Source organism: Hyperolius riggenbachi, chromosome 1 (genome assembly GCF_040937935.1).
Source record: "Hyperolius riggenbachi isolate aHypRig1 chromosome 1, aHypRig1.pri, whole genome shotgun sequence".
Taxonomy (NCBI): Eukaryota; Metazoa; Chordata; class Amphibia; order Anura; family Hyperoliidae; genus Hyperolius; species Hyperolius riggenbachi.
In genome coordinates this window covers 445786170-445812253 of record NC_090646.1, presented here as the reverse complement: position 1 = coordinate 445812253, position 26084 = coordinate 445786170, and the positions used below count along the sequence as shown (strand labels likewise).

The 26084-nt window shown below is 47.2% G+C and overlaps 1 protein-coding gene across 1 annotated transcript in view; it reads left to right on the top strand.

Annotated features, from left to right (window-relative positions):
• Positions 1-4682: 4682 nt before the first annotated feature.
• The window catches only part of ACADS (acyl-CoA dehydrogenase short chain), a 28641-nt gene continuing 7239 nt past the window's right edge, over positions 4683-26084 (top strand). The window contains exons 1-5 of the mRNA XM_068238683.1: positions 4683-4791; positions 4869-5017; positions 8286-8435; positions 23343-23454; positions 24944-25095. Coding sequence (XP_068094784.1) covers positions 4752-4791; positions 4869-5017; positions 8286-8435; positions 23343-23454; positions 24944-25095 — 603 coding nt within the window. The 5' untranslated portion in view covers positions 4683-4751. The remainder of the gene's footprint in view (positions 4792-4868; positions 5018-8285; positions 8436-23342; positions 23455-24943; positions 25096-26084) is intronic.

Below are 26084 nucleotides of genomic sequence, written 5' to 3'. Positions count from 1 at the left end.
CAGTATGAGTACAAGGTATTACTTAGGTTCACTCAAATGCATAGCATGGGTGCACAGTAATGGAGGTGCATGATCAGGTAGGACACAAAAGGAGGACGACCCTGCCCAAAGGCTTACAATCTAGAGGGAGAGGTAGGGACTTGAGAGGTAGGGGACCAAAGTTCAGCTGTGGGTTTAGAGCAATTGTGAGGGGTGGTAGGCCAGAGTGAAAAGGTGAGTTTTGAGGGCCTTCTTGAAGGTGTTGGAGGGGGCTGCCCTAATGGGTGGAGGTAGGAAGTTCCATAGTGTTGGAGCGGCTCTTGAGAAGTCTTGGAGGTGTGCATGGGACTGGGTGATGCGGGGGACGGTCAAGCAAAGTTCATTGGAGGAGCGGAGTGAGCGGCTTGGTGTGTATCTCTGAGTAAGATCAGAAATGTAGGTTGGACAGCAGTGGTGTAGCTAGGGTATTTGACACCCGGTGCGGATAATTTACTGACACCCCTCCCCCCACACAAAAAAAGAGTAGTGCGCCGCGGCAAAAAAATGGGCGGGGCTAACTGTAATGCAACTTGTATCAGTAAGGCAGTGGGCTAATATAGGTAGCCAGAATAGTTGCCTCCCGCACAGGTTAGAGAGGTAGGTGCCCCCAATATAGGTTAGTTAGGTAGGTTCTCCAATATAGGTAGCCAGTATAGTTGCCACCAGTATAGGCTAGCTAGGTAGGTAGGTGTCCCCAATACAGGTTAGATTAGGTAGGTGCCCCCCAGTATAGGTTAGATGGGTAGCTACCCCCCAGTATAGGTTAGATTAGGTAGGTACTCCTCAGTATAGGTTAGATAGGTAGCTGCCCCCCAGTATAGGTTAGATAGGTAGCTGCCCCCCAGTATAGTTTAGATTAGGTAGGTGCCCCCCAGTATAGGTTAGATAGGTAGCTGCCCCCCAGTATAGGTTAGATTAGGTAGGTGCCCCCCAGTATAGGTTAGATTAGGTAGCTGCCCCCCAGTATAGGTTAGATAGGTAGCTGCCCCAGTATAGTTTAGATTAGGTAGGTGCCCCCCAGTATAGGTTAGATAGGTAGCTGCCCCCAGTATAGTTTAGATTAGGTAGGTGCCCCCCAGTATAGTATAGTTTAGATTAGGTAGGTGCCCCCCAGTATAGGTTAGATTAGGTAGGTGCCCCCCAGTATAGGTTAGATTAGGTAGCTGCCCCCCAGTATAGGTTAGATAGGTAGCTGCCCCAGTATAGTTTAGATTAGGTAGGTGCCCCCCAGTATAGGTTAGATAGGTAGCTGCCCCCAGTATAGTTTAGATTAGGTAGGTGCCCCCCAGTATAGTATAGTTTAGATTAGGTAGGTGCCCCCCAGTATAGTTTAGGTAGGTGCCCCCCCATAATGGAGGGGGGAGTTAGCCGCAGGGAGGGCAGCCCGACCTCTCCCTCCCTCTCCCCGGGCTGCCCTCTGTGCTCCCCCCTCCAACTGCAGAGTTAGCCAGGGAAGCGCTAAACTGCCAGCAACTCACCTGCCAGGTTCCAAGCGCCGCTCAGTCGCCGCTGGTCTTCTCCTCGGCATAGACGCGGATACACACGCTGCTATGCAGAGGAGAAGACCAGCGGCGACTGAGCGGCGCTTGGAACCTGGCAGGTGAGTTGCTGGCAGTTTAGCGCTTCCCTGGCTAACTCTGCAGTCGGAGGGGGGAGCACGGAGGGCAGCCCGGGGAGAGGGAGGGAGAGGTCGGGGCGGGGCTGCCCTCCCCGCGGCTAACTCCCCCCTCCCAACAGCGCTCAGCCTCAGCCCCACATCACCCCTGCCCTGCCACTATCTCACCCCACCTGGTGCGGGTCGCACCCTCCTCACGAAGCTAGTGTGTGGACGGATTTGTAGGTCAGACACAATATCTTGAATCTGATTCTGGACTGGATAGGAAGCCAGTGGAGGGATTCACGGAGGGGACATGGGTGCCACTGGCAGATATGTGTAGAGCACACGTACTGGCTATAATGTGCTGCTGATTTTAGGCTGTCTGTTCCGTAGTGCAGTGCTGCATAGTGAACAAATGGGAACTTTTTGGCTCAGAAGCACAGCTCAGTATCTTTACAGACAGCGCGCTGGGATAGAATAACAGGGCAGGCACTGTGATTGTAGTGCAACATGATCCTCCTGCACTCTGCTCTAAACAGCTGCACTTCACTTCTCCCTAAATTTATGATGTGTTCGAGGTGAGAAAAGGGGAATGCTTTCCTTCACTGTGAGACATTTGCATTCAAATTATACAGATGCACATATATAGAGTGACCAGACGTCCCGGATTGCCCGGGACACGTCCCGGATTCAGGGTCCGCTGTCCCAGGCTTAATGAGGTCCCGGGAAACGTCCTGCTTTCAGCAGCGGGACGTCCCGGCCTCGGGACTCTGGCCACTCTCTCCTCAATGAACTGGCAGCGGCGTCTATAGACGCCGTGCCAGTTCATTGCCTGCAGCCCCGCTCCAGCCTCCTCTTCCGGTGTCTGTTTCCGACACCGGCAGGGGAGCAGGGCTACGGCAAGATGGCTGCCGAAGCCCTGTACTGGAGACCTATTTGTGTCTCCAGTACAGGGCTTCGGGCGCCATCTTGCCGTAGCCCTGCTCTGCCAGGCTGTCAGCGCGGGAGACTGACGGTCCCAGGAGCAGCGCGCCAGAGGCCGGAGACTTCTGCCAGGTGAGTAAATGCTTTCTTTTCCAGGTGAAATGTTTGCCCGCATTGTTTCTTTTCCAGGTGAAATGTTTGCCCGCATTGTTTCTTTTCTGGTGAAATGTTTGCCTACATTGTTTCTTTTCTGGTGAAATGTTTGCCCGCATTGTTTCTTTTCTAGCGAAATGTTTGCCCGCAGTGCGTTTCTTTTCTGGTGAAATGTTTGCCCGCATTGTTTCTTTTCTAGCGAAATGTTTGCCCGCAGTGCGTTTCTTTTCTGGTGAAATGTTTGCCCGCATTGTTTCTTTTCTAGCGAAATGTTTGCCCGCAGTGCGTTTCTTTTCTGGTGAAATGTTTGCCCGCATTGTTTCTTTTCTAGCGAAATGTTTGCCCGCAGTGCGTTTCTTTTCTGGTGAAATGTTTGCCCGCATTGTTTCTTTTCTAGCAAAATGTTTGCCCGCAGTGCGTTTCTTTTCTGGTGAAATGTTTGCCCGCATTGTTTCTTTTCTAGCGAAATGTTTGCCCGCAGTGCATTTCTTTTCTGGTGAAATGTTTGCCCGCAGTGCGTTTCTTTTCTGGTGAAATGTTTGCCCGCATTGTTTCTTTTTTGGTGAAATGTTTGCCCGCATTGTTTCTTTTCTGGTGAAATGTTTGCCCGCATTGTTTCTTTTCTAGCGAAATGTTTGCCCGCAGTGCGTTTCTTTTCTGGTGAAATGTTTGCCCGCAGTGCGTTTCTTTTCTGGTGAAATGTTTGCCCGCATTGCGTTTATTTTGTACCGACATGTTGCCCGCATTGCGTTTATTTTGTACTGACATGTTTGCCCGCATTGCGTTTATTTTATACTGACATGTTGCACGCATTGCGGTTATTTTGTGCTGACATGTTGCCTATTGCGTTTATTTTCTGGTGTCTGGGGTAACTGTTACTGCATTTATTATTTAATGGTCATAGATGGCTATGTTTGCTGCTTTGTGGTTACGGTATACTATTAGCATCACACAGTTTCTGCACACCCATGATGCAAAGTCTCGTTTGTCCACATCATGGCGTAAACACTGCTTTCTTATGCCTCGCTGTTACATCATTACGTTAGCTCCGCCCATACAATGTCATGGCCACGCCCATCCCCCCCCCCCAGTCTTCGCCGCTGCGCGCTCCTCAGTCCTCCCCACCGTCACCCCCCCCTTCCCCCCCCCCCCCCCCCCCCCGGTCGGATCCACAAAAATCTGGTCACTCTAACATATAGAGGTGAAATATATTGTATGATTGCAACATTTGGGTAATGTGTGCAAAAAAAAATTGCTGCTCTCTGGTCACCCCTCTTCGCCCACCTCCTCCCTTCTCTGTCCACTCCCTGCCCTTCTCTGTCCACCATCCCCCCTTCTCTGTCTGTCCACCCCCTCCCCTTCTCTTTCCACTGCAGGGAAAGTCCGGTGTTCCAACTAACAGCATACATTGACAGAATAGCATACATTTAGAGTGATATACCCTTTGTTAGTAGAATCAGTCTCCCCTTGCCCGCTCGCTTCGCTCGCTGGACTGCGGGCTCGGTCCTCGCTTCGCTCGGACAACTTTTTATTCTAACTCTATGTCCACTTGGATAGTGGAGATTGCACACCAGCACACAGGCAGCTAACTGGGGTTGAAAAGGTTAATGCTGCTGATGGGTATTATGGGGTTCATGTATGCCCTGCATGACTTTGCACATGCTCAGTAGCATTTGTATGCTATTCTGTCGGGTATGCTAAAATGTTGGAACACCGGTCCTGCTAGTCATTTCACCCCCGAATGCTTCCCTAGTAAAAATGATTCGAGATTCGGATCAAAGATCCGGATCTTTTCAATGATCTGATTCGAACCATCCGAATCATTGAAAAGATCCGAACTTCCCATCTCTAGTATGAAAGCAGTGTGAAAATCAAGAGAAAGCAAGCCCTATCCACAAACCACGTGCTCGCGTGTTTATGGATGACAAAATGAGAACTTGACATCACAAAAGGGGAGGGGCTTCCCAAGCGTCATCTACAGGCGAACTCCGTCTTGACGTCATTCGGAGCGTCCGTCCTCCCGGTGTGTTGTCAGATTGGAGCTGACATACATAGCGGGATGATGCTTGCGTGTCGAGCATGGAGGCCGCTGTGCTCCGGTGAGAACTTGTCGCGATGTGTGACCTTGTCATGACCTATGACCACAGGCTAACCTGTATGTGTTGTGTCTTCTCAGCTGCCCGCTGTCTGCACACCGTCTACCAGAGTGCCGAGCTGCCTGACACCCACCGTATGCTGCGAGACACATGCCGGGAGTTCGCCGAGAGAGAACTGCAGCCCATAGCTGCTCAGCTGGACCGGGAGCATCGCTACCCGCAGGAACAGGTGTGCTGGACGTGACCTACTAGCAATGTCAGAGGCATGAGTGACCTCTCACCCACTGCTGCTTATGTGCCCAGCCTCTCTCCAGTGCTGTCAATAAAGCTTGCCTGCTGCTCTGACTGTGCATTCTTGTGCATCACACATTATTTATCTGCCCTGGGTACAAAATACCAACTCCCCACAGCGCAAATTCTAATTAGAGATGAATTATTTTACACCCCTCAACTTTGATATAAGAAAGAGGGACACCTTTAACCATGCCCCTGTCAAACCTTCATGCCCCACCACAGACCTAGTCACCCTTACCACAATTCATTCAGAAGTACAGTAAAAGACATAGGTGGCCATACATCAGATGACTTGGCAGCCGATCAACCATCATATTGATTATTACAATCGGATTAAAATTGGTGCTTCCAAGAGCATGGACGACGCGAACCATGTATCAATCGGACATGCTGCAAGATGTAGGGCCAACATGCTCGATCGGGTGTGCGGCAAGGGCGTGTGACATTAGGACGAGCAATGGAGCCCCCTGTGCTGCCCCCCCAGTGTAAAATGTTTCCCGTGCAGTATGCTTCACCTGTTGATGTCTGCCGCTGGCTACCTGCTACATCCTCTGTGCACATACACAAGCCCCATGTGGTTGCCGGCACTCACGTTACATCGGGGGGAAGGGGGCACATTTTACTTTAAAGGACAACGCTAAAGCTAATAGTGCTCCCCTGGGACTTCTGCAGAAGTATTCATGGCAGCAGAGCGGACTCACTTGTCTGGTCATTGCGCTCCCACCATTGTCTTCATCCTTGCTGCTGCCCATTCTTTGTGACCTGGAAGCAAGTAACATGCTGCCAGGGAGATGTAGATGGAAGGACACCGGAGGGAGCACCGGATGGACAGTTGAGTTTGCTTAAATTGAACCTCCAGACTAAAAATCTACTCAGCAGCACTGAAAAGGCTTGGTGTTTCTTTAACAGTTTCACAGCATCAGAACTTTGTTTTTCTTACCAAAGCATCATTTTTAGCTGTATTTTTAGCTAAGCTTCGCCCATCAAAGAAAACTGCCTGGGCTTTTTTCCCCTGATGCTATGCCAAGCATGATGGGATTTCCTATGTTGTTGTTCACGTTGCCTAGAAACTGGGAGGGGTGATCAGCACACAGGACAGTTGGAACTGTGTCCCATGCTCCCTGTCACCTCCTTTCAACCAAAAAGATGGCTCATAAAATCACAAACCTTTGTCAGTTCTTTTAAAACAGGGTGGGTAAGAGATTATATTACCGATCTATTTTAATTAACATAACTAATGTAACTTAATGACAGTATGTTTGTTTAGGCTGGAGTTCCTCTTTAACTGCCACAAGTACTTTGCAGAGACCTTAGGGGAGCACTATTTTTTTTTTTGTGTAAATGGTTTCACAAAGCAGGCTACTGGCCCTTTGAACTTTTCTCTGCAGAAAAAAAACCAAACAAATAAGAAACAATGAGACAGTTGAGATAAGTGCTTCAAAAGACAGTGCTGTTCACAAATGTATTAAGTCGCAGAGCTAGAGAAGCTCTCTTGCATAGATAACTGAAGTTTACCTCTTCCTGTACTGGAAACAATATGATACTCATATCTGTGCTAATAATGCTTTATTTCTTATCAGTACTACACATACAAATCATTATATCAATACGTTTATTTTCACTTCAGATTCCCTTTAACACTAAGCTCTCCCAGTCCTACCCAGCCACTGTCAAATCAGCTGTTAGGTCAACAGGCTAATACATAGGTACCCTTGTGTTTCTTGGCACAAAATGACATGGGAGACCAGAGTTTGAATCCTGGCTAATGCTGGGAATACACGGTTTGTTTCTGCCGTGCGTTTTTGCTCTCAATTGTTTTTGCCGCTCGATTCAGCTCTCGATTCTTATCTTCCTCTCATTTTTCTTATCTTTTTCCCTGAACTTCTATCAGAAATCGAGCGGCAAAACAATCGGAAGTGACATCGGACATGTTGGAAATTATCTGTCGAACCATCTAATCCGCTACAAAATGAACCATGTATTCCCAGCATAAGGATCATTATCTATTCAGTAAGAAGTCCTTGGGCAAGACTTCCTAACACTACAAGGTGGCCCTTTGAGCGCACCCATAGTGGCTGCAGCTCTTGAGCACTTTATGAATGTTAGGATTGTTATAGGGTTAAAATGTTTTATAGGAAAATTATAACCTTAGAAAAAAATTGCCTACCTGATTAAAGCATACCTGGGGGGGGGGGGGGGGGGGGGGGGGTCAGCAGAAGCTAGATACCTCAGTACTTGGTATCCTCATTGCGGATGATCAGTGGGATGCAAATAATTCTGATTTGATGCAGGATTATGCAAATACATGTAAAAATGGACCAAATTAAACTTTGGTGGGATCCCATTGGGGCATTTATTTTTTCTTACAGATCCACTTAACCCCTTCCTGACCGCCTAACGCCGATAGGCGTCAGGAAGGTGGCCGCCCCAGGACCACCTAATGCCGAACGGCATCAAGATCGGAGGGTGAAGATTAGCAGGGATTGCGTATCCCCTTTTTAGTTACGGAGCTCAGCAGGCTGTAGAAGAAAAAAAAACGTATTTCTCTTTATACAGCGTGAGGATCTATGTGCAGCTCTTCAATTTTAAATAACTTTCCAGCACTTTTCAACTAAAAAAGTATCAAAAAGTAGGTGAAAAAGTACTATCAAAATTATTTTACGTATTGCCTTGCTTTCTGGTGGCTTAAAAGGCATTTTATTAACAAGTTTTAAAATATCACCTAGGAGAAAACTCAGGAGAAAAATTGAATTGCATATGGCCCATAGACTGATGTCTGTGAGAAGTGATCACTGATTGGATCTTTGGGGAGGGTCTAGAGGGCAGAGGAATGTAAATAGAAGAAAAATAACGCAATTTAATTAAAACATTTACATCGCAGCAGCAATCTGATGCCACCAACAGAAAGCTCTGTTGGTGGCAAAAAAAGGGGGGCAGATTCATCTGTGTGCTAAGTTGTATGGCTCTACAGCGAGCTGTTAACTGCAGAGCCCTGAATTGTAAAAAAAAAAAAAAAAAAAAACCTGGTCACTTGGGGTGTGTGTGTGTAAGACTGTGGTCCTTAAGTGGTTAAGTAAAACACATGCATTGTTATGTTTCCTAGTTATTTTGCACTGCAAAATGTGAACTAGTGCAGTCTGTGCTCATAATTTGCAATCCTACTCTTAAACACACCGTTTTTGAAGATGTGTTTATTTCTTTAGGTGCGGCAAATGGGACAGATGGGATTGATGGCTGTGGACGTCCCGGAGGAGCTGGGTGGTGCTGGCCTCGATTACTTGGCTTATTCTATCGCTATAGAGGAAATCAGCCGTGGATGTGCCTCCACTGGAGTAATCATGAGTGTGAATAATGTGAGGATAAAAATACATTGATTTAGTTAGTATAACTACACATGAAAGTGAGCCTGTAAGTTTAGGTCTGATTAAATAATGTCACTAAGTGAGGGAGGAAAGGGAAGGGTAGTGCTGTGTAATACTGTGTAATTTCCAAAAATGTTTTCTTGGATCTAGCAGTAGTCTACTTCTGGCTTTAGCCACAGTATCGAGCACTGATGTCTGCAGATGTATTCATAATATTTGAAGGCTTTGCCTCATTAATTCTTGAACATAGACCTGCAGATGGTAGACCAACAAACTAGCCATCAGTAGACCCTCCATGGACACTGCACTTTTTTTGGCCTGCGCTGTACAGATGCCTTAATGAACGGAGATTCTCCAGTATTTTCTCCAAAACACTAGATGTGCCATGGTAGTTGTCAGGGACAAACAATTTGTTGATGAAAAGTAACGGAAAAACTTAATAGACCGTGTTTCACTTGATTCTGAAGCTTTGAACACTAATTGTAGCTGATAAGACTAAAAAAATTCAGAACAGGTTTTTTTTTTTTTTTTCTTTTCATCAGGATTCAGTGACTTTGGTAAGGACCTGTGGATTTTACACAGATGATATTCAGTGGTGGGCTCACAAGTACGCAAGGACTCGAATTCATGACTTAAATGAGGCTTAATGCCTCAGCTGTGCGGCTGGGAGAGAGCGGGTTACTTACCCATAAGTCCGCTGTCTTCTATGCTTTTCAAACGTCTTGCCCGCGTCCAGCTTGAAGGAGGAAGTGCGCAGTAGTGAGTCTTGCAGCACGTCCAATAGGACGCCTGCAAGATGTTTGGAACGCATACAAGACAACAGACTTATGGGTAATTAACCCCCTCTCACCCAGCCGCACACCTGAGGCAATTAAGTCTCATTTAAATTACGAATTTTCGGGACTCGTGAGCCCATGCCTGATGATATTGTTTGTGGACACAATCAAGTAGGATAACTGTATGACATGTGAGGAGTTTCCACAAATACACTTCATGTTCAACAAGGACCAGCAACTTGCAGGAGATAGATGCCAAGGACACCCATAGTCCATCATATGCCTGCTGGTCAACTTGTATATAGAGTCCAAGATCCACACTTCCCAGGAAAAGATGTCTCAAAACATGGCGACAGACACTGGCCTAATGCTGTTTTGGGCATCAGCCTGTCTTCAAGACAGTAAATGTACATTTATCGGCTTGAAGACGGGCTGATGCCCGAAACATCATTAGGCCAGTGCCTGTCGCCATGTTTTAAGAAACGCATCTTTTCCTGGGAAGTGTGGATCTCGGACTCTATTCCCTCACCGTCTCTTTATACAAGTTGGCCAGCAGGCATTTGATGGACTTTGGGTGTCCTTGGCGTCTATCTACTGCGAGTTGCTGGTCCTTGTTGAACAAGAAGTGTATTTATGAAAACTTTTTTGTATTAAAAGAGCTTGAAGTTTTTGCAATATACTGCTGAGTGTGCTGATCTTTTTGAGATACAAATTGTTGATTGCCACCTGGTGCTCTGGTGGCTGGATTGTTGCACTTCATAAATGATTAGGGGTGTATGGTCGGGTACAACTACTTTGTAATAGGCCCAGTGCACACCAAAAACCTCTAGCAGATCCGCAAAACGCTAGAGGTTTTTGAAGCAGATTTCAGAGCGATTCTAGTCAACATGCCTAGCGTTTTTTAGAGCATTTTTGTGTAGCAGATTACAAATATTGTTACAGTAAAGCTGTTACTGAACAGATTCTGTAACAAAAACCCCTGGAAAACCGCTCTGATCTAGCGTTTTTCAGAGCGGTTTTCCACTTTCCTATACTTTAACATTGAGGCAGAAACGCCTCAGAAATCTAAAAAAATGCTGCAGCCCCCGAGTTTGCGTTTGTGGAAAAAACGAGCCGCTCTGGTGTGCACCATCCTATTCTCTTTCATTAGCCAAGCGGTTTTCCCCCTGCATGCATTTTTAAAAAACGCTCCAGAACCGCTCTGGTGTGCACCAGCCGATAGTGAAGTTGGCATCAGTGTTGAGACGGGCATATCTATCACTATGTTTCTTCATCTCTTTAGTAAAGGAGAGCTGAGGAGACCATTTGATATTAGTTTTGAAAGTGAAATGTTGCCCCATTCTTGTGTGAGGATTCCAGCTGCTTAATAGTTCAGGGACTTTTTTGTCATAGTTTCCATTTCATAATGCGCCAAATGTTTTTAGTGGGTGAGAGGTCTGGACTTCAGCCAGGCTAGTTTATTACCCAGAATCTATAGAGCCAAGCTGTTGTAATACATAGTATATGTGGTTTGACATCGTCTTGCTGAAATAATCAAGGCCTTTCCTGAGAGAACAAAAAGTATCCTGGATGGCAGCATATGTTGTTCCAGTAGTGTATATGCTGCATTCTTAGATCTGCAGACTACCCATGCTATGCTCCGTGATGTACTCCTATACTATCTTAGATGCTGTCTTTTGAACTGTGCACTGATGCTAAGTTAAATGGGCCCTCTCTTCTTTGCATAGTAGAGTTTTAATTTGCAAGTGTGAATGCAGTGACAAACTGCGTTTGTTTTTGGAAGTGTTCCTAAACCCATTATGTTTTTAATGCAATGCATTTGAGGGCCTTAAAGAGAGACTGAAGTCTCTCAAAATTCAGGTTTTTATTTTAAAGATCTCTTTATTACCAATGCCCTAACTAAAATGCTGCATCCCTGCGGCTGCACACTAACTAAATCCCCCCAAACTCCCCGGGCCACATTGCGGGGAGCGCTTCCGTGAAGAGGCAAAGCTTTGGGCTGCAGCTCTGCCTCTACACGCCGCCTCTCCCCTTCTCTCTGTCTTCTTTCACAGAGAGGCGGGGTAGAGGCGGAGATACGCGCGGATTGACGCGCATGGAGGCAGAGCTGCAGCTCAAAGCTCTGCCTCCCTGATAGGCAAAATCCACAACCAAGAAAGTCGTGGATTTTTGCTGGGGATTTTGGGGTGATTTAGTGTTCAGCCGCGGGGATGCGGTGTTTTAGTTAGGGCATTGATGTTAACCACTTGAGGACCCACCCTTTACCCCCCCTTAAGGACCAGCGCTGTTTGATGGGATCTGTGCTGGGTGGGCTCTGCAGCCCCCAGCACAGATCAGCGGGCACGCAGAGCGATCAGATCGCCCCCCTTTTTTCCCCCCTATGGGGATGATGTGCAGGGGGGGTCTGATCGCTCCTGCCTGCAGGCATATTGCGGGGGGGGGCACCTCAAAGCCCCCCTCCGCGGCGAAATTCCCCCCTCCCTCTCCTACCTGTCCCCTCCCCGGTGATCCGGGCTGCACAGGACGCTATCCGTCCTGTGCAGCCAGTGACAGGACGTCCCCTGTCACATGGCGGCGATCCCCGGCCGCTGATTGGCCGGGGATCGCCGATCTACCTTACGGCGCTGCTGCGCAGCAGCGCCGTACAATGTAAACAAAGCGGATTATTTCCGCTTGTGTTTACATTTAGCCTGCGAGCCGCCATCGGTGGCCCGCAGGCTATTCACGGAGCCCCCCGCCGTGAATTGACAGGAAGCAGCCGCTCGCACGAGCGGCTGCTTCCTGATTAATCAGCCTGCAGCTGGCGACGCAGTACTGCTTCGCTGGTCCTGCAGCTGCCACTTTGCCGACGCACGGTATAAGCGTGCGGTGGACAAGTGGTTAAAGAAATGTTAAAAATAAAAACCTGAATTTTATGAGACTTCAGGGCCCATTCACACTTAGAAGCGCAAAACGCCGGCGATTTTTGCCAGCGTTTTGTGGTAGTGATTTTTCCACGATTTCACGTGGAAAAATCACTGGACAGTGCAGTGATTTCTCCGCGATTGCGTTTAGCGCTTCTATACCACTGAAACGCGATCGCCGAGAAATCGCCTGAAAATGGTGCTGGCTACGTATTTGCGTTTCACGATTTTGGGCGATTTGCAGCGATTAGCGCAAATCGATCAAGTAAGAACGGGCCCATAGGGTTTTATTACACCAGCGCTTTTAAAAGCACTAGCGTTTGAGCGTTTTGCCGAAATCGACGGCAAAACACTCTAGTGTGAATGGGCCCTCAGAGTTTCTTTAAGATCACTGAAGATCTCAGCCATCCAATACTGGCTTTTAGCCTAGTCCTTGTACAGAGACTTCTCTGGATTCTCACAGATGTTTTTATGATATATTGCCGATAATAAAATTCCCAAACTCATTGCAGTTTTATGTTGAGGAACATTAATCTTAACCACTTCCCGACCGCCTAACGCACAGGGGCGGCCGGGAAGTGGAGCCCTTAAGGACCGGCTCACCCACAGAGGCGGCGGTCCTTGTAGGGGCATGGGCGGAGCGATCGCGTCATCCGTGACGCGATCCTCCGCCCGGGATCGATGCACCGGCATTTTGTCTCCGCTCGCCGGCCACTTAGCAGCGCCGGCGAGCGGAGGAATCCGCACAATTAACCAATCAGGGAGTATAAGGCACTTTGTTAGGTAAACAAAGTGCCTTATACGTGCTTCCTCCTCGCCTCGTGGTCTCATTGTTGCAGAGACCACCAGCGAGGAGGAACCACTTGTGAGTATCCACACAACACAGTGCTTTTTTTTGTCCGCAGCAGCCCTGATCTCCCACCCCAGGCCTCATACCCCCCCTGATCACCCCAGCAGACCCCTGCCCAACACCCTTGCACCCCTTTAAAACCCCCAACCCCCCCACCTATCACTAACTTTAAACGCTATCCCCTGCGTTAGGTCCCTTACTGCCTCCTAGTCACCCCTGATCCCCCCCCCCTACCTTTAGATCACCCCCACACCCCATCTCAGACTACCCCCCTGTATACTGTATACATCTGTATACAGCTACCTTACCCACTGATCCCCCTCTGATCACCTGTCTATCACCTGTCCATCACCCCTCAGCACCCCCACCCATCAGAGCAGACCCTAACTGCCCCGCGGGGGTAACCGATCACCTGCCCAGGCCCTCGATTGCCCTCATACCCCCCTTCTGATTACATCCCCTGCTCTTTGTTTACATCTATCCTCCCCAGCAATCACTAACTGATCTTTGATCAGTAACCCCCTGTGTCTGCCTCTCATCAGATCAGGACTCATTCTGCCCCGTGCGGGCTCCTGATCAACCCCCCACCCCCTCAAATCGCCCTCAGACCCCCCCCCCTAATCACCGTCCAAGTGCATTGTATTTGACTGTGCTGTGATTGTATCGATTGTGCTGCGCTTGTATTCGATTGTGCTGCGATTGTATTTGATTGTCCCGTGATCTGCTTCGATTGTCCCGTGATTGTTTGATTGCCTCTGAGGCCCCACTTCCCACCAACCACCACCCCACCCCCCATCACCTTCCGAGTGCATCAGATTTGATTGTGCTGCGCTTGTATTCGATTGTGCTGCGATTGTATTTGATTGTCCCGTGATCGGCTTCGATTGCCCCGTGATTGTTTGATTGCCTGAGGCCCCACTTCCCGCCACACCCAACCCCACCCTCCCCCCATCACCTTCCGAGTGCATCAGATTTGATTGTGCTGTGATTGGATTCGATTGTGCTGTAATTGTATTTGATTGTCCTGTGATCGGCTTCGATTGCCCCGTGATTGTTTGATTGCCTGAGACCCCACTTCCCGCCACACCCAACCCCACCTTCCCCCCCACCACACCCAACCCCACCCTCCCCCACCACACCCAACCCCACCCTCCCCCCCCACCACCTCCAACCACCACCTTCCGAGTGCATCAGATTTGCTTGTGCTGTGATTGGATTCGATTGTGCTGTAATTGTATTTGATTGTCCCGTGATCGGCTTCGATTGCCCCGTGATTGTTTGCCTCTGAGACCCCACTTCCCTCCACACCCAACCCCACCCTCCCCCCATCACCTTCCGAGTGCATCAGATTTGATTGTGCTGTGATTGGATTCGATTGTGCTGTAATTGTATTTGATTGTCCTGTGATCGGCTTCGATTGCCCCGTGATTGTTTGATTGCCTGAGACCCCACTTCCTGCCACACCCAACCCCACCTTCCCCCCCACCACACCCAACCCCACCCTCCCCCCCCCACCACACCCAACCCCACCCTCCCCCCCCCACCACCTCCAACCACCACCTTCCGAGTGCATCAGATTTGCTTGTGCTGTGATTGGATTCGATTGTGCTGTAATTGTATTTGATTGTCCCGTGATTGTTTGATTGCCTCTGAGACCCCACTTCCCACCAACCCCAATACCTCTCAAATACTCCCTTTTTGCTAGGTAGGTGCTCTTTTTTTCTGGGTAGTCTCGGAGGAAAACCCCATAAATTTAGCAATCCACAATGGCAAGAAGGGGGCTTTCCGATGACGAGGTATACAGGTACATGGACCAGTCGGATGAGTTCTTTTGGGAAGAATCATCCGTCGAATCTTCCGGGTCCGAATTTGAACCTGTAGAAAGCAGTGGTTCCCTGACCGAAAGTGATGACGAGGCTTTGGTCCAGGCTAGAGCCAGGCTTACCAGACCCCAAGTCGTTAGACCGCAGGTGGCGCAGGATCCGCCTCAAGGGCAGCAGGGTGGTGCTAGCGCTGTTGACAGTTTTCTTGGTGAGGCAGGCACCAGCAGCGCAGCATCTCCTGGACTTGGTACCAGTACTTCTGTAGACCCTGGCGAAGTGGTGAGCGTCAGCATGGAAGTTGAAACTGGTACGGTGGCAAGTGCAGTAGTACCCCCGTCGCAGCCACCAAGAAGAAGACGGGCCCGTAGTACCCATAGACTCCCAGAGGTGCTGGCACAACCAGATTGGCAATCCCCTGATTCCGCCGCACCCGTAGTGCCCCCTTTCACCGCCCAGTCTGGAGTCCAGGTGGCGACAGCTCATCTAGGAACGGCCCTAGACTTTTTGCAGCTGTTCATCACCCAGGTTCTCTTGGACTTAATTGTGGTTGAGACCAACCGTAAAGCCACACAATTCATCACCGAGCACCCGGAGAGCATGTATGCCCAGCCTTTCGGGTGGAAACCAGTCCAAGTTTCCGACATTAAAATCTTTTTGGCCCTTATCCTTCACTTGGGACTAATGAAACAGAACGTATTGCGGGCGTATTGGTCTACGAACCCAGTACATCATGTTCCCTTGTACCCTGCTGCCATGTCCAGGACACGATTTGAGTCCATCCTGCGCTTCCTGCACTTCAACAACGACGAAACCTGTCATGAAAAGGGCCACCCTGCTTATGACCGGCTCCACAAAATTCGGCCCCTCATAGACTACCTGTCATCAACATTTGCAGATGCTTATATCCCTGAACAGCACATCTGCGTAGACGAGTCCCTCTTACGCTTTACCGGGCGCCTTGGCATCAAACAGTACATCCCAAGCAAGCGCGCCCGGTATGGGGTGAAACTGTATAAGCTCTGTGAAAGGGCCACAGGCTATACATGTCGTTTTAGGGTCTATGAGGGAAAAGACTCAAAATTGGAGGCGGTCGGATGCCCTGACTACCTGGGGAGCAGTGGAAAGGTTGTGTGGGACTTGGTGTCACCCTTGTTCCAGAAGGGGTACCATCTTTTTGTGGACAATTATTGCACAAGTGTGGCCCTCTTTCAGCACTTAAAGTTAGAAGGAATCCGATACTGTGGCACTGCGCGGCCTAGTCGCCAGGGCTTCCCCCAATGGCTCGTTACCACCAGACTTGAACGGGGGCAGAGGGCCGCCTTGCGTACTGAAGACCTGCTCGCGGTGAAATGGAGGGACAAAAGGGACGTTTACTTTCTGTCCACCATTCACACAGACACGACAGTCCAAATTCAACGGGCAACTAAGGTCATTGAAAAGCCCCTTGTCGTCCACGAATATAATGTCAACATGGGAGGGGTGGACTTCAATGACCAGAGGTTAGCGCCCTATTTAATTACCCGGAAAACAAGACGCTGGTATAAGAAAGTGTCTTTTTATCTGATTCAATTGGCAGTTTATAACAGCTTTGTTCTCTACAGTAAGGCTGGGAGAACTGGATCTTTCCTCCAATTTCAGGAGCAGATCATTCTGGACATCCTGTATCCAGGAGGTGCCAGGCCCCCCCCCCCCCCCCCCAGATGCAACTAGCCGACTGCATGGAAGGCTTTACGCCTATCAGCTTCCGTGTGCCCCAGGTCAACGCATCCGAAGAAAACGTTGCCGTGTCTGCAGCAGGGCTGGAACAAGGACTGACACCGTTTATTATTGTCCCCGCTGTCCTGACCACCCTGGCCTATGCGTAGGGCAGTGTTTTGAGAGGTACCATGAGCAGGTACACTATTAGAACCTAGGAAACTCCAGACACAGAAGTAGGCACACACTCAGTGGTCTTTCGCACATTGTCGCAGGGAGAGGAGAGGAGAGGTAAGCTTGAAAACCAAACAGGTAAGCATAAAAGTCGGAAGAAGGATCGGTTTCCATGCTTGATATTGCTGATCTGTCCTGGGTTGGCGATATAAGACGGCATGTTTGAATTTCCCTTGAGTGTGGACACCCCCGGTTTATATGTGATTTGGGCCTATGGTGATGCTTTAATGCCACACAGAGTCATCTCTATTGGCAGGCATATTGCTGTATCCTACAGGCATAATGCTGTATACTAAAGTTCTGAGGCCCAGTCACATAAGTTGGTGGCTCACCCTGAGTGCAGGGTGGCACGGAGTGTCTCTCTCCTGAGGTTATCACTGCCATTGATGTGGAGGAAGATCTGCCATTGATGTGGAGCAAGGTATGTTTGCCGTTCATTTTTCCTTTCAGCCCAGAGTGCATTACCCGTATACCCAATATAAGGAGTATAGCAGAAACTCCTAATACTGGCCATACATGTAATGATTGCAGAGACCCTAAAATGCCAGGACAGACTTCACAAATGACCCCATTTTGGAAAGAGGACACCCTAAAGTATTATGTGAGGTGCACGGTGAGTTCATAAAAGATTTTAGTTTTTGTCACAAGTTAGCAGAATTTTTTTATTTTTTTTTAACAAAGTGTCATTTTCCGTTTACTTGTGACAAAAAATAAAATTTTCAATGACCTCACCATTACCCTCATGGAATACCTTGTTGTGTATTCTTTCCAAAATGGGGTCATTTGTGGGGTTTGTTAACTGTCCTGGCAAGTGGGCGGGGTGCTAAATTGTGAGCACCCCTGTAAAGCCTAAAGGTACTCATTGGACTCTGGGCCCCTTAGCGCAGTTAGGGTGTAAAAAAGTGCCACACATGTGGTATCGCCGTACTCGGGAGAAGTAGTATAATGTGTTTTGGGGTGTATTTTTACACATACCCATGCTGGGTGGGAGAAATACCTCTGTAAATGACAATCTTTTGATTTTTTTACACACAATTGTCCATTTACAGAGTTATTTCTCCCACCCAGCATGGGTATGTGTAAAAATACACCCCAAAACACATTGTACTACTTCTCCCGAGTACGGCGATACCACATGTGTGGCACTTTTTTGCACCCTAACTGCGCTAAAGGGCCCAAAGTCCAATGAGTACCTTTAGGATTTCACAGGTCATTTTGAGAAATTTCGTTTCAAGACTACTCCTCACGGTTTAGGGCCCCTAAAATGCCAGGGCAGTATAGGAACCCCACAAATGACCCCATTTTAGAAAGAAGACACCCCAAGGTATTCCGTTAGGAGTATGGTGAGTTCATAGAAGATTTTATTTTTTGTCACAAGTTAGCGGAAAATGACACTTTGTGAAAAAACACAATTAAAATCAATTTCCGCTAACTTGTGACAAAAAATAAAATCTTCTATGAACTCGCTATACTCCTGTCACAAGTTAGCGGAAATTGATTTTAATTGTGTTTTTTCACAAAGTGTCATTTTCCGCTAACTTGTGACAAAAAATAAAATCTTCTATGAACTCACCATACTCCTAACGGAATACCTTGGGGTGTCTTCTTTCTAAAATGGGGTCATTTGTGGGGTTCCTATACTGCCCTGGCATTTTAGGGGCCTTAAACCATGAGGAGTAGTCTTGAAACGAAATTTCTCAAAATGACCTGTGAAATCCTAAAGGTACTCATTGGACTTTGGGCCCTTTAGCGCAGTTAGGGTGCAAAAAAGTGCCACACATGTGGTATCGCCGTACTCAGGAGAAGTAGTATAATGTGTTTTGGGGTGTATTTTTACACATACCCATGCTGAGTGGGAGAAAGCTCTCTGTAAATGGACAATTGTGTGTAAAAAAAAATTAACAAATTGTCATTTACAGAGATATTTCTCCCACCCAGCATGGGTATGTGTAAAAATACACCCCAAAACACATTATACTACTTCTCCTGAGTATGGCAATACCACATATGTGGCACTTTTTTGCAGCCTAACTGCCCTAAGGGGTCCAAAGTCCAATGAGCACCTTAAGGCTTTACAGGGGTGCTTACAATTTAGCACCCCCCAAAATGTCAGGACAGTAAACACAACCCACAAATGACCCCATTTTGGAAAGTAGACCCTTCAAGGTATTCAGAGAGGGGCATGGTGAGTCCGTGGCAGATTTCATTTTTTTTGTCGCAAGTTAGAAGAAATGGAAACTTTTTTTTTTTTTGTCACAAAGTGTCATTTTCCGCTTACTTGTGACAAAAAATAATATCTTCTATGAACTCACTATGCCTCTCAGTGAATACTTTGGGATGTCTTCTTTCCAAAATGGGGTCATTTGGGGGGTATTTATACTATCCTGGAATTCTAGCCTCTCATGAAACATGACAGGGGGTCAGAAAAGTCATAGATGCTTGAAAATGGGAAAATTCACTTTTTGCACCATAGTTTGTAAACGCTATAACTTTTACCCAAACCAATAAATATACACTCAATGGGGTTTTTTTTATCCAAAACATGTTTGTCCACATTTTTCGCGCTGCATGTATACAGACATTTTACTTTATTTGAAAAATGTCAGCACAGAAAGTTAAAAAAATCATTTTTTTTGCCAAAATTCATGTCTTTTTTGATGAATATAATAAAAAGTAAAAATCGCAGGAGCAATCAAATAGCACCAAAAGAAAGCTGTATTAGTGACAAGAAAAGGAGCCAAAATTCATTTAGGTGGTAGGTTGTATGAGCGAGCAATAAACCGTGAAAGCTGCAGTGGTCTGAATGGAAAAAAAGTGGCCGGTCCTTAAGGGGTAGAAAGCCCTAGTTCCTCAAGTGGTTAAGTATTGTAACAAGCAGTGTTTCATGGTGATGTATGCCTCCCAGTAATTACTTCAGAGAGCCTCCGCCTGTCTGGAAGACTTTTTTTTTTTATACCAAATATACAGTAGGTACTGATCTGTGGCTAGCTGACCGAATTAGTTGTGAGATAATTTATAACGTGTGATATGTGTCACAAAACAATAACATTTCTCAGTTTTTGACAACACATATGTCAATTTTTAATTAAAGGGAACCTGAGGTGAGAGGGATATGGAGGCGGGCCGTATTTATTTCCATTTAAGCAGTACCAGTTGCCTGACAGTCCTACTGATCTCTTTGAATCAGTAGTGTCTGAATCACACACACTTGAAACAAGCATGTGGCGGCTAATCCAGTCAGACTTCAGTCAGAAACACCTGATTGACTTGCTTGTTCAAGGTGTACAGGGAGTGCAGAATTATTAGGCAAGTTGTATTTTTGAGGAATAATTCTATTATCGAACATAAACCATGTTCTCAACGAACCCAAAAAACTCATTAATATCAAAGCTGAATATTTTTGAAAGTAGTTTTTAGTTTGTTTTTAGTTTTAGCTATTTTAGGGGGATATCTGTGTGTGCAGGTGACTATTACTGTGCATAATTATTAGGCAACATAACAAAAAACAAATATATACACATTTCAATTACCGTATTTTTCGGACTATAAGACGCACTTTTTCTCCCCCAAAAGTGGGGAGAAAAAGTAACTGCGTCTTATAGTCCAAATGTAACAATATACCTGTCCGGGCGGGCACTGTGTCAGCAGCAGCAGTTATCTGGCGCCGGCGGTGTTCCGTGGCAGCATAGCAGCAGCAGCTGCAATGATCTTTATGCCGGTGTCCATTGTCCTGCTTGTCCCTCCGAGCGGCGGCAGTGCGATCAGCTGTACAACTCCCTGGGTGGCATAGCAGCAGCCGCTGCAATCATCTGCAATGTCTGTGTGTGTCTGCCGGCTTGTCCCCCGAGCGGCTCCAGCAGCAGCGTGATCCGTGATAAGTCCCCGGGAGGCATGGCAGTAGGTGCTAATAGGATCGTGTATGTATTCCCCTCTTCTGCCCCGCATCAGCCATGCGTCATTGTAATGCAGGCACAGCGGGACATCTTCAGCCACGTTACTATCAGCGTCTGGCAGAGACCTCTGAACTGCTTCCTTATTGGTTAGCCACATGACCCCGGCGCACATGCGACGCAGGTCATCAGAGGGCGCCAATAAGGAAGCAGTTCAGAGGTCTCTGCCAGACGCTGATAGTAATGTGGCTGAAGATGTCCCGCTGTGCCTGCATTACAATGACGCATGGCTGATGCGGGGCAGAAGAGGGGAATACATACACGATCCTATTAGCACCTACTGCCATGCCTCCCGGGGACTTATCACGGATCACGCTGCTGCTGGAGCCGCTCGGGGGACAAGCCGGCAGACACACACAGACATTGCAGATGATTGCAGCGGCTGCTGCTATGCCACCCAGGGAGTTGTACAGCTGATCGCACTGCCGCCGCTCGGAGGGACAAGCAGGACAATGGACACCAGCATAACGTTCATTGCAGCTGCTGCTATGCTGTCACAGAACACAGTCGGCGCCAGATAACTGCTGCTGCAGCCTCACCAGGAACCTCATTATGATGGGTGAGCTTTCTTAATTGAAATGCTTAGTGTAGCTATTAGTGTAGTTAGGTTGGAGGTGGGGGGAGGTGACAGGGGTTTGTGTAGTGTAGTGTAGTGAAGTGTAGTGTAGCTGGGTGGGGGGTACATCAGGGGTTAGTGAAGTGTAGTGTAGCTGGGGGTGAGGCATCAGTTGTTAGTGTAATTGGGGCAGAAGTGGTTAGTGTAGCTGACCAGTATAACTTAGATAGAAACATCTTAGGGGGAGATTAAAGGTCTATAGGAGACTCCTGGACCATAGATGCACCTAGATTTAGTATTTTTTTATTTTTTCCTGGTTTTTGCCCTCTAAACCTAGGTGCGTCTTATAGTCCGGAGCGTCTTATAGTCCGAAAAATACGGTATTTATTTTTACCAGTGAAACCAATATAACATCTCAACATTCACAAATATACATTTCTGACATTCAAAACAAAAACAAATCAGTGACCAATATAGCCACCTTTCTTTGCAAGGACACTCAAAAGCCTGCCATCCATGGATTCTGTCAGTGTTATGATCTGTTCACCATCAACATTGCGTGCAGCAGCAACCACAGCCTCCCAGACACTGTTCAGAGAGGTGTACTGTTTTCCCTCCTTGTAAATCTCACATTTTATGATGGACCACAGGTTCTCAATGGGGTTCAGATCAGGTGAACAAGGAGGCCATGTCATTAGTTTTTCTTCTTTTATACCCTTTATTGCCAGCCACGCTGTGGAGTACTTGGACGCGTATGATGGAGCATTGTCCTGCATGAAAATCATGTTTTTCTTGAAGGATGCAGACTACTTCCTGTACCACTGCTTGGAGAAGATGTCTTCCAGAAACTGGCAGTAGGACTGGGAGTTGAGCTTGACTCAACCCGAAAAGGCCCCACAAGCTCATCTTTGATGATACCAGCCCAAACCAGTACTCCACCTTGCTGGCGTCTGAGTCGGACTGGAGCTCTCTGCCCTTCACCAATCCAGCCATGGGCCCATCCATCTGGCCCATCAAGACTCATTCTCATTTCATCAGTCCATAAAACCTTAGAAAAATCAGTCTTGAGATATTTCTTGGCCCAGTCTTGACGTTTCAGCTTGTGTGTCTTGTTCAGTGGTGGTCGTCTTTCAGCCTTTCTTACCTTGGCCATGTCTCTGAGTATTGCACACCGTGTGCTTTTGGGCATTTCAGTGATGTTGCAGCTCTGAAATATGGGCAAACTGGTGGCAAGTGGCATCTTGGCAGCTGCACGCTTGACTTTTCTCAGTTCATGGGCAGTTATTTTGCACCTTGGTTTTTCCGCATTTTGAATGAAACGCTTGATTGTTCGATGATCACGCTTCAGAAGCTTTGCAATTTTAAGAGTGCTGCATCAGTTTGCAAGATATCTCACTATTTTTGACTTTTCTGAGCCTGTCAAGTCCTTCTTTTGACCCATTTTGCCAAAGGAAAGGAAGTTGCCTAATAATTATGCACACCTGATATAGGGTGTTGTCATTAGACCACGCCCCTTCTCATTACAGAGATGCACATCACCTAATATGCTTAATTGGTAGCAGGCTTTCGAGCCTATACAGCTTGGAGTAAGACAACACACATAAATACAATACAACAATACAATACAATAACATTTCTATAGCGCTTTTCTCCCATAGGACTCAAAGAGGATGATGTGGTCAAAATACTCATTTGCCTAATAATTCTGCACTCCCTGTATGGCTAAAAGTATTAGAAGCAGATGATCAGCAGAACCACTAGGCAATTTGAATTGTTTTAAAAGGAAATAAATATGGCAGTTTCCATATCCTTCTCACTTTAGAGTCCCTTTAAAGGGTTTGAATGATATGCAACAAATCCTGTTTGCAATTTAGAGACCATCGCAGCTTTCATGGATACAGGGTTGTACATTTCATCCCACCTTCCATTTCTTATAGTCACACCATGCATTGAAAGGTTAAAATGGTTACATGCACGTGCATTTTGGCAGAATGGGCGTTTATTAAATTTCCTATTTGCAATAATTAGTGCACGAGTAGTATTTTTATAAATGTCAATTTTGCAGGAAGTGGTTAAAGAAAGCACTTTCTATTAACTGGCATCTTGTTTAGTCTCTTTATTTAGGGCCAATTTTAAAGCATGGAAATGAAGAACAGAAAAAGAAATGGATTACTCCATTTTGTAATGGGGACAAGATTGGCTGCTTTGCACTCAGTGAACCAGGTATGTCAATACACTGATTAAACCAAATCTTTGGCTTGGTTTTTCATACAGGCAAGCTTTGAGGATACATATAATTTGCACATTTCCTCTGTTGCTCATGTACAAGAGGACTACAGCTTGCAACAGTTGAGTACAAGTGAAATAATGGGAGTGGAAACCTTAGAAACAGCTACCACATTTTTCACGCAATAAGGTGCACCTAGGTTTAGAAGAGGAAAACTAGAAAAAAAAATATTCTTAACCAGCTGCATCTTCAGGGTGCAAGGGTATCTTCTGGTGGGTCACAGATGGGACCCCACCCCCAAGCTAATGGTGCCACCTGCAGATTAGCAGCATCGTGGAATATACTCACCTGAACGGCCCGTGCTCTCCTTCCTGTGTCATTCTGGGTTCATCCTCTGGCGCCCCCTCTTCATGATCTGGTGCCATGGACATGAGTATGTACATGCCTTTGCAGTGTTCTCCCTGGATTTTTTTTCCAGCCGGGTGGCATGAAAAAGTAGCCGGGTGGGGCAAAATGAAAAAATGCAGGGTTGGTGCTTCCGTGTGCAACTCTGCTTACAGAATATGAGGAGGTGAGCCGATGACAGCCGGGTGCTCACCAAAACTGTGTGAGACACCCAGCTTAAAGAGTCTGGGGAGAACACTGCTTTGGATCAGGATAAAGACAGAAGGACACAGACAGGAGGGAGCATGCCAGCTGGACAGGTAAGTGTACCCCACGCTCATGCTATTACTCAGCAGGGGCCATGGGAATCCCTATTGGGGTAAGGGGGGAGTGGGTCTTATAAAGTGAAAAATGCAGCACTTATCACAGTTGAAATAATGATTGTTCTCAAAAATCTCTGCGTTCCATTTTTTATGGTGTTATTGATTATACAGTCTTACTACTTTATTCACTTTCATAAGACAGTCAAGTACAGTACCGTATCCCAGACTGTATTCTCTAATCTCATGCCGCTTATTCATTGTGTAGTTGTTTCACTTGTTATGTCAACAAAGCAATTTGTTCTTGTAAGTGCTTCTGTTTTTGCACCTAGTGCTACTGCTTGTCAGGTAAAATCACAAGTTACATATTTAAAGTGTACCAGAGATCAAGTTACAGAAAAAAATCGATACTTACCCGGAGCTTCCTCCCGTCCTCATAAGCACATGTGAGTCCCACGCCGTCCTCCCACGGTCTGTCGTTTAGCCGTGAACAGCCCCGGTAACTTGCTCAGTCACGTCCAGTCTGGGTCTTCTGAGCATGCGCAGACCTTGCGCAGTAGACCCGGACTGACGCGACTGAGCAAGTTACCGGGGCTGATCGCGGCTGAATGGCAGACTGTGGGAGGACGGCGTGGGACTCGCACTTGTTTATAAGGGGGGGGGGAAGCCCCGGGTAAGTAACGATTTTTTTCTATAACTTGATCTCTGGTCTCCTTTATTAACAGTATCCTAGTTGATGACATGCTTGTGTTGACATTGACAACTTAGTTGTTATTTGCAGGTAATGGCAGTGACGCTGGAGCAGCAAGCACAGTTGCTAGACAGGATGGGGACCATTGGGTCCTGAATGGAACAAAATCCTGGATCACAAACGCATGGGATGCTTCTGCAACTGTGGTTTTTGCTACCACAAACAAGTCTTTAAAACACAAGGTATGTGGACCAGATGCTGTATTGTTTTATAAATTCAGAGTGCTGTGAGAATACTTTTAGGGATGGTAGGTAAATGTTTCTTCCTGGAAATAGGGCTCAAAGTGAAGGTTCCCTCATGTAGAACCACACATGTGCCACTACCTGCCTTAAATGTACTTACCCTCCAACTCATCATTTGAGAGCTTGTGTAACCCGTTCCTACTGCTGCACATTAAATAATTGCTCTCCCAACACTTTTCCAATTCACTGCGGGAGCTGTGCTCAAAGGGAATGTTTGAGGTATTTAAAAATAAAAAATCCACTTACCTGGGGCTTCTTCCAGCCCCCTGCATCTGTCCCGTGTCCTCGCCGCAGCTCCGGTGGCTCATGGTCCAAGCCGGTGGAGAAGCTGACCTCGGCAGGTCGGCTTCCTCTGCGCTCCAACGTGCGGTTCACTGGTTCAGCGCTATTCTGAGAGCAGCTTGCGCCGGCACAGTAGGAAACGTGCACCGGAGGGGACCCAGGACCACCAGCGTGGAGTGGAGTAGCGGTGTGGGCACAGAACGGCTGGCAGGGGCTGGAGGAAGCCCCAGGTAAGTGGATTTTTTAAATTATTTAAATTGCTCGGGTGTGACCTCTAAAGGCTGGCTCTAATGATTGGCTGTGAAGAAGAGGGGCGGACCCCTTAAAACATTAGCATCTATCATTTGTGCTTGAGTGACGTCGTTCTAGCAAGGACTATTCATCCAATCAGTGAGCATTTCCAGTATCTAGGCTTCGCAAACTAATAGCTGTGGCTGGAGTCCTTCTGGTCTCTCCCCACTGTCACGAACGGCCGCTTGCAGTGGTGGGTAGAAGTGAGGATATCGTTTTACAGCAACACTTTTTCTTCCTGTTACACGGGTAACATATGGACGTTTACCCAACTGCTTTCATTGCCTAGCCATGATTATGAACACTGTTTCTGAGCATTATGCACTGCGTTTGCATTGACTTTTTGAGAGAACTCT